Raw genomic sequence first — 9,289 nt, 5'->3', positions numbered from 1 at the left:
CCCCCTCACTTCTTTGTGAGTTTTCCCGCCTTTCTGGACAGAACCAATGTATACCTTACATATATTCATTTATGTATCATGTTCCCCTAAGGTGTATAAAACCAAGCTGTGACCTGACCACCTTGGGCCCACGTCGTCATGACCTCCTGAGGCTGTGTCATGAGGTGTGTCCTCAACCTTGGCAAAATAAACTTTCCAAATTAACTAAGACCTGTCTCAGATATTCGGGGTTCACAGTATATACTCAGAAGTAGGAACGCTGGATCATATGGTAATTCTGTTTTTAGAGTTTTGGGAAACTTCCATACTATTTTCCATAAGGGCTGCACTAATTTACATTCCCATCAACAGTGTACAAGGGTTCCCTTTCCTCCATATTTTCACCCACACCCATTGTCTTTGGTCTTTTTGATTATAGCCCTTCTAACAGTGTAAGGTGACATCTCATTATGCTTTTAATTTGTATTTCCCTGATGATATGTGATGCTGAGCATTTTTGCTGGTCATTTTTATGTCTTCTTTTGAGAAGTATCTGTTCAGGTTCTTTGTCCATTTTTAAATTTCTTCTTTTGCTGTTTTGCTGTTGAGTTGTGTGCCTTTAATTTTTGCACTTTACGTTGTGAGTTTTATTTTCCATGCTTGTTCTTTGCTTCTTTATTCTCTCCTTTTCTTGCCTTCTATTTAGTTGATTGTGTTTTCTTTATTCCCTTCCCCCTGTCTACTAGTTTGGGAATTATATATACTAGCATATATATATATATATGTGTGTGTGTGTGTGTGTATATATATGTGTATATATATATATATACACACTATATATACCCTTAAATTTTTAAAATAAATACCAAAGCCTAAGGTCCATCAATTATCTCTTTGTTACTTATGAAATTGAGAAAGGCCATTCACTCCATGTTGCTACCTCTCCCTAATAACTTTTAAAATTTTTAATTTGTCCAATTTTCTATTTCCACCTTTTTTTTTTTTTTTGAGTCTTGCTCTGTTGCCCAGGCTGGAGTGCAGTGGCATGTTCTCGGCTTACTGCAACCTCTGTCCCCCAGGTTCAAGCAATTCTCCTGTCTCAGCCTCCCAAGTAGCTGGGACTACAGGCGCACGCCACCATGTCTGACTAATTTTTGTATTTTTAGTAGACAGGGTTTCTCCATATTGGTTAGGCTGGTGTTGAACTCCTCACCTCAGGTGATCCACCTGCCTTGGCCTTCCAAAGTTCTGGGATTACAGGGGTGAGCCACCATGCCCAGCCTCCACCTTGTTTTATAATTCCCTAAAGTTAATTGTTGTTAAATCAGGAGAGAAGTATTTTATGTAACATTTCTGTGTATCAGCCCAGCCCACCAACTGGAGTGCCCTGATTCCATAAGTTTGGCAAGTCACTTACCTTCTCTGGCTTTCCATTTCTGGTTACAGCTGGGAGAGGCTCTGGAGATCATCTAGCAAAGGAGCTCCCTCACTTTGCCTGTTTCTAGGCACTGAAAAGTACAGGCCACACATATATTCAGTAAAAGAAATCACTTGAGGAATTCAAACAGGCTGGAGGAGATATCAGCTATGACAGGAGATCGGGCAGAAAAGTTTCTTAAACATAAGAGTGAAATGACCTAAACTGAATTTCAATGAGATAAACAGCAGTTTACTAAAAGCTTTGTGAAGCAGGGGAGGTTATTTTCAGAGACAGGGCAACCCCACAGGGTGCTGTTTGGTCAGAATTGGCCCGAGGAGGTGAGACCCCGACCTACGAAGGCAGCAGGTGTCCCGGAAGCATGGTTAACAGCAAGAGCCAGGGGAGGTGGCCGCCAATTACACAGAGGAAAGGAGGCAGGCCGGCGCTGATCCCAGGGGTTCTGGTAGAGGGGTAGGGAGACTACCGTTATTGGTCTTTCATGCAAACTTTAGGATTTTCATCCATGTGTGTATTGCTTGAAGATGCTGCATTGCACGAAGTCTTCAATCACATCAGACCTGACCGAGGCAGGTCTGATGTGAGTGCAAGCAGTTAGTACTCGCCCAGCTGCGCGCCGAGGCCTCCCGCAGAATCCAGACCGCATCCCCGAAAGCCCGCCCCGCCCCGCACTTAGGCCCCGCCCCCAACACGCCCGTCCTGATAACCAGGCTCCGCCTCCAAGAGCTCGCCCGCGCGCTCCCAGAGGAAACGGAAGTCGTATCTGTCCGGACGGAAGCAGGAAACAGGAGCGTAGGGCCACGCCTGCGGCGCTGCTGGCTGAGGCTGTGTGGGTGGGGGTCGGGCCGAGGCGATGGCGGAGAAGTTTGACCACTTAGAGGAGCACCTGGAGAAGTTCGTGGAGAACATTCGGCAGCTTGGCATCATCGTCAGTGACTTCCAGCCTAGCAGCCAGGCCGGGCTCAACCAGAAGCTGTGAGTGGCGGCCCGAGGCTGCCGGGGTCTCCCCAGGGCCTGGCCGGGAAGCGTGTGCTCGGGGAGCGGGGATCTAGGGAGCCCGAGCCGAGCCTGACCGCTGCTCGTGCCCCGCCAGCCCTCTGGTCTGGTCCCGGAGCCCGGGGCGCCTTTCCTGGCTGTGTTCAGAGGGCGGGACCCGCGCTCCCGCCTGTTGCCAACCGCCTCCTTCCCAATTTGCGTTAGAGGAACCTCTTTGAGGCCCCTTTGGAGACGTCATCATGGCCAGATGATATACTTTCCGTTTCCCTATCAAGGGGATCATGCTTTCTCTTCTAGCGTCTCCCCTCTCATGTGTAACCCCCTCCCAGCCTTTTCCTCCTGGAGCCCTTCTGGGAATTCAGTCTCTGTCTCCAGATGGGAGGCTGGCTCCACAGTGAGTGCACGCCCTAAACTAGGCCTCAGAAGGTGAGGCTCCGAAGCCACCTGCTGCATAGGCCTGACAGTGAAGGAACTAGGGGGAAGGTGGTGCTGAGAAAGGCTGCAGAACGTTTATTATTATTGTTTCCTGGCAACAGCCTTGTGCTGCTCATGTTGCTAGGCCCTGGGATGGAGAAAAGGCAAATGAAAGTACAGCACTTTCGAGAAGGGCTTTATATGGGGCACGGACATAGAAAATGCTGCAGCCGAGGTTCCATACTGAGTGCTGTGGGAATAGCCAGGCCAGCCTGGTGGTGTAGGAAGGCTCCAGAGAGGAGAGGAAGCTAAACCAGACAGTATGGCTTTCTTTCCCTCAGACTTTGAGTATAGTCCGCTGCCTCATGTGTTCGCTGAAACCGCACACACAGTCATATGTACAGTCAGGTAATTGTTTTTGAGAGAAGGTTCGTATTTTTCATCAGGTTCCCTCTCCATCCCCCTTACTGGCAATTTCTAGTTGAGAAGGAAAGTAACAAATATTTGAGGGTATTTTGTAACTCTAACGGTGTCCTAGGAATCTTGTAGCTAACCAAAGAGGTGAGAGCCGTGTGAAACCCGCACAGCTGTGAGGAGAACGAACTTGTGTGAAGCCCCAGTTGGCTGGGTAGCTCTGTGGGTGGTGCTTATACTGTCAAGTGAAATTAACCAGACGCCTGTGTGTTTGCTTTCCCCCCAGGAATTTTATTGTTACTGGCTTACAGGATATTGATAAGTGCAGACAGCAGCTTCATGATATTACCGTACCGTTAGAAGTTTTTGAGTAAGTAACATTCTTGATATTAGTCTTGGGTATAAATCTTGTTCAGTTATGGTGTGGTATCATGACTTCTTCATCACTGACATTTGAGTGCCTGCTGTGTGGTAGGCACAGCCTGGGTGCTGGGGATGTGCCAGTGGAAAAAAAAATAGACAAAAATACCTGCCCTCATGGAACTTACGTTCTAATGGGATTACAAAACTAAAAAAAAAAAAGAATCTCCATAATATTCTATTGTTGAAAAAAAGTTACATGTAAATAAAAGCTTATTAAATATATGAAATATGTCATAGGTTCTCAAAGTCCTGCTTATGCTAAAGAACAGCCACAAAACTTCCTTTTTTCCTTAAGAGGTGAAAAGTCCTATGAGGGCTATATTGTAAGTTTTTTAAAAATGGCAGCCAGAAGCAACCTGAAAAGCAGTCTGGTCTGATGTTCCCAAACTGCCCGTGGAGTGCTAGTTCTGAGAGATGAAAATATCTATTCTGTCAAAGGAGGAAAGAAAAGGTTCTTATTCTAAGCATATTTGGGGAGGCTGCTCACTGTTTTCTGTGGGAGAGTTGTGTGCATCTATCTTAGTAATAGTCCGAGAACACATACAGTAATAAGCTTTTAGATTTTTAAAATCCAGGTTTTCTTGCATTGATTTGGTCACATCTCTGATTTCACACGTGAAGGACCTGATAAGTAACTTCAATAGGTTGTTTACCTAGTAAGTGTCAGAGTTAAGACGAAACCCCTGGACTCATACTTTCTTGTCCAGTGCAAAGCAGCCTCTCCCTGGTGGTGCTGGCTTGGAACAGCAAGAACATTCTAGTATTTCTTGCAGCAAAACTGCAAATGTAAATCACTAGATTTCCTTAAGCAGTAAAGGGAAAGAGTTATGGCTGTTTTCCATCCCAAAAGGTCAGAGATACAAGTTCTAGCTATAGTGCAGCAGCTGCCTACAAAGACAGGACACAGAGGTGGTTTTCTTGGTCTCTGATCTTCTGTTCACCTGCTGATGACTTTGCCCCATGTTCCTTACCTGTGCTCAGTGGGCACCACTGAGGTCTCTGACTTTAGGTGGGATGAAGGTCTTGCACCTGAGACGGCTCCAGACTCTTGCTTTTGGCTTTCTCAGTCCAGGAATACAGAGCATCCTGCTTTGTGCTCTTCTGATTATGAATGCAAGGGATGCATATAGTGACAAGTGGCAAGTAACTACTCATGTCCTCTGAAGCAGAGCAAATGGAGACTGATGTGAACAGATTGCTTAAGGGCAGAGGGAAGTGCTGGGCACGGGGAAGGATGAGATTGACCTGGGGTATCAGGAAGAGTATGCCAGTGAGCCCTAATACAGAGCAGATGCTGGAAGTTTATCTGCAAATCGGTGGTTGATGTCTACCCAGTGTAGAAGGAATTTTCAGGTCCCAGTGGCCTTTGCAGCATGTACATTTTCATACACACCAACTGTGTCTTTAGCTAAGATGAAAGCAGCTTGGCCCTTGTCTCCAGGACTTTGTGTGTGGGCAGGAGTGGGTTCACCCTTGGGTCTTCAAAGAACCAAGTCTGAGCAGGATGTCCATGCTGTTGAAGAAACGACCGTCAGCTGACATGGTTAACCTTATTCTGTGAGCCTGTCAGGTTTTTCTTGAGAAATGGATAGGTTTTGTTTAGAATTAACTGTAATTTTGCCACATTACATTATTTCAAAAACACTGAAATGAAATAGAATTTCTAGAACTTGTGATGTTTTTATCTTTTGCTATCTATCAAGGCTACTTTTTATACCATTAGTAGTAACATAATGATATCTTTGTTCTGAAGTGATTATATATTTTTGGCCTCAATTATAAAAAACAAAAGTAGAGTTAGTTTTCAGTTTTTGTTTTTTGTTTTTTAAATAATGAATGATTCAATTTAGTTGAATGATAAGGATTTCTTTAGGGTACAGAAAAAGGCAGGTGGCCCGCTCTTGGTAAAATATAGGTATTGATCTAGGCAGTACGTTAATTAAATCTTCAGGATACTGAAGATAATTTCTGGGGGAAGTGTCAAAAATTCTAAGTAACAGTTTTATACTGTTTAGAAATAATTGGCCAGAATATCCCTGTTATATTTAAGTTACTTAGGTGTATTTAGTAAAGTGGTATATCAAGCTCCCTCTTCTTTTTAAAGCAATGGAATGGTTTGTAAAAAGATCTTGGGGCCATCAGGGCTGGGGCTCTTGTGCTTGTAGTTCTCCTTTCCTTTCCCCTGAAGCTCCTCCACAGAGGAGAAGGAAGGGGCTTTGCCAAGCAGCGGGGCTGACCTAGAGTGGAGGCTGCATCGTAGCAGCATCCTCTTATGTCACCCAGGCCCCAACCCCTGGATCTCATTTGATTTTTTCTTTTGTCAAGAGTTGCCTTACCATACAAGCTGCTGTGAGGATCAAAAAGCTAATAAATAGCATGAACGAATTTTGAAAAGTGCAAATGCTAAACAAATGTAAAGTGGTATGGCTTGTGAAGTGTGCTTGGGTTTATAAGTGATCATTACTTGATTTTATGAGCTGTTCGTATTATAATGAAATCAGATTATCTGTACTTGTGTAAATGAGGGAATCTTAATTCCCCTCGTTCCTACACTCAGTTTTGTCTAAACAAGGCCATGTGCAGTTATATATACCTGATCTTTTTTCCCCCATATCTTTCAGAAAGCTGTGAGAATAGGTGTCAGTCATGGGAATGCTAACGGAAATGTTTCATGTTTCCAGATATATAGATCAGGGTCGAAACCCCCAGCTCTACACCAAAGAGTGCCTGGAGAGGGCTCTAGCTAAAAATGAGCAAGTTAAAGGCAAGATCGACACCATGAAGGTAAGTCTCTAAGGAGCGTCTGGGAAGAGATGCCTTCTCAGCGAAATTTGGTTAAGAGACTCATTTTTTTCCATACTTGCTAGAATATTGGCTTTCGTAACTTTACACGTTGAGATTTCTGAATTGTGTAATAGGGAGTAAGTAAAATTAGATATCAGCTGTGTAATAGCATAAAAAACATACACTAATCTTACTCTTAAGGAACTCCAGGGTAATTTTTGTGATGGTAGTTCTCACTGGCTGTGATCATTTTCATTTTTTTAAGATGCACTTTTATTGCATTGATACTTTCTATTTCTGTAGTAATTCCTACTGTTGAAGGCTTTCCCTGTAGTCATGGTTCTTTGGTTTAGAGGATTCTTGAATATTGATGTTTCTTTGTCCAGCTTCTGACCTCCAAACTTCTTTTTACCATATCCACTGTCATGAAATTCCCCAGATCACTTAGTTTTTCTTTGCCTTGATGAGATGTAGAGAACTCTCTGCACTTGAACATGAAATACATAATTTTTTCTTAAGTTGACTCAAATGTAGTTCAAATTGGTGTTTTGTTTCTTTATTTGGACTTAATGGCCACTCATTTCTGTTGGCGCCATGCGACTGTTGCCGTGTGTGGCAGGGACCTCTGCCTGCCTCTCCTCCCAGCTCACAACACGTGTCCCTTCCTCCTCCCGGCCATCCACGCCGGCCTGGTTTTTGGTTCTGGAATACATCCAACCCTTTCGTTTGTGTTCTTTTCTCCTGCCATCTTCTCCGCCTGGAGCTCTTCCATGTTCTCTTTGCACAAGCGACTCTATCCTTCCAGTTTCAGATGATTTCACCTCCTCAAAGAGGCCTTTGGGACCAGCCTTTTCTAAAGCTTTCCTTGAGAATGCTGGTCAAGATTTACCTTTTAATTTTGTTTTTTCTGTTTGTTCTGTCTCCTCTGCCGGCTGCTTGAGCTCCAGGATCACAGAGGATGTGAGTGTTCTGTTCCCACTGATGCCTGGTGCCAGACTGGGACACGTGTGCTCTGCCACGGCTAATGTGTGCAGGCAGGGGTGGTCACACAGTGGCCTCTTGGCACTCTGGCCGAGTGGGAAGAGCAAAGGGAGAAGCTGTCAGAAGGAGACCTGCCTAGTCACAGGCAGGTCACAGGGCTTCCAGAATCCCATTCAGGTGATCCCCTCCTGGTGGTAAACAGCACGCCTCAGAAGTGGTGTTTTGTCATAGTTGTTCTTACGGCGCCCACAGCCTCATCTCTGTTTTGTCCATTTGAGATTGAGGAGTTGTTGAGTCCAGTGTCACCTTCAGAGCCAGTGCACTCCTTATCAATAGCGAGGGCCGCTGGTTTTGATTGTTCCGTTTCGCTTGGTAAAGCTGAGTGAGAATTATATTGGCCAGCAGAAACGTCTCTCTCCATGTGAACACAGCCACTGGGCCACCAGGGACGTGGCTTACAGTTCCAGCAGGCTCCTGTCACACCAGTGCCTTTGGGCAGTACAGAATTGTGCTACTGGTGGCGACGTCCGGGGCTGTGCAGTGTCGCTTCCTTTTGCCTATGTTGCCATTGGTGTCATTTCCTCTCTGAGATCAGTGGAAGTCTCAGGTCAGTCCCGTGGCCCTGTGTTGCTTAGTGGGCCATGTGTTTAAACTTCCAAAAGGCATATTTTAAATAGTTATTGGAGTGTTGATGTGAAGAGCTACTTTGATAATGTATTTTCTTTGTAGAAATTTAAAAGCCTGTTGATTCAAGAACTTTCTAAAGTATTTCCGGAAGACATGGCTAAGTATCGAAGCATCCGGGGGGAGGATCACCCACCTTCTTAACCAGCTTGCCCTCCCTGTGTGAAGATCCCCCGTGACTGCGATGCGGCGTGAGGCTGGGACTGCGAGCGCTGACGCCACCTTCCTGCTGAGGTGGGATTGGGCCCTGGACACACCCCTCAGCCCCTCTGTTCTCATTGTTTGGCCTCATGGGACGGAGGGGCTGGAGGAGAGGCGGAGCTGTGCCCCAGCTGTTCCAGCAGCTTGTCCGGCGTCAACTGGCTCTGAGTGCTGACCCCTTGTCACTGTGGGGATCATTCTCTCTGCGGGCAGATGAGGCGCAGGAAAATAGGCTTGGAAATGTTAAATATGATGGGTAAATTAAAAGTTTTACAACATTCTACCTAATATTTTTCTTTTAATGTACTCTTTCTGTTCTATTTTATCATGGTGTCGGAAAGCTAAAACGACTAGGAAAAATTTTTTTAAAAAAAGAAAAGTCGGTTTAATGTGGGAAATACTTAATTGGTATTATATTTTACATTTTCAAGTATAGTGCATAACGAATGTTTTAAATGTAACTGTTTTCATGGATTTCAATTAGACATGTGTATAATAAACTAAGTATGTGGCTTACTCCATGTAATTATTTTTGTAATATTTTTATAATATAGTACAATGTGTCTTGCAAACAGTTAATTATTACTTTCCCAGAGGGTTGGTAATATTCATAAGAAAATTTGTTCTTCAGGCATTTAGGCAGGAAAAGCTAAAGCAAAATGCAGAATTCCAATTTTTTCTACAAACCCTTTCTAGGGGCCGTAGTACACCAATTTGTTGATACTCTGGAAAGATGCCCGGCAGGGCTGTGTTTCGGCTTCAGTGTGCCTACAGGTCCCGAGGGGATTCAGTGAACCTGCGGGTTCAGATTCACACGTCCGTTGGGCCTTGCAAACTGCATTTCTCATGAGCTGCAGGTGGCGCTGTTTCTGTGATCTGTGGGCCACCCTTGGAGTTGAGGCCCTAGTGTGCCTGTGCCGAGGTTGACCTGTAGACCCCTGTGTCTGAATGGCCTGGGCAGGCTTGTTAGTGAGG

General features: G+C 44.9%; 1 protein-coding gene across 1 annotated transcript; it reads left to right on the top strand.

The window, feature by feature from the left end:
- Nucleotides 1–2,176: 2,176 nt before the first annotated feature.
- On the top strand, nt 2,177–8,830 carry MED10 (mediator complex subunit 10). Its single transcript, NM_001135513.1, is given in 4 exon segments — nt 2,177–2,392; nt 3,528–3,611; nt 6,346–6,448; nt 8,159–8,830. Coding segments are annotated over 4 exon segments (408 nt in total). The 5' UTR covers nt 2,177–2,270; the 3' UTR covers nt 8,258–8,830.
- Nucleotides 8,831–9,289: the final 459 nt, after the last annotated feature.

Source organism: Pongo abelii, chromosome 4 (genome assembly GCF_028885655.2).
Source record: "Pongo abelii isolate AG06213 chromosome 4, NHGRI_mPonAbe1-v2.0_pri, whole genome shotgun sequence".
NCBI classification, from domain to species: Eukaryota; Metazoa; Chordata; class Mammalia; order Primates; family Hominidae; genus Pongo; species Pongo abelii.
The sequence above is the reverse complement of the archived record's forward strand: the minus strand, read 5'-3'. Positions and strand labels throughout refer to the sequence as shown.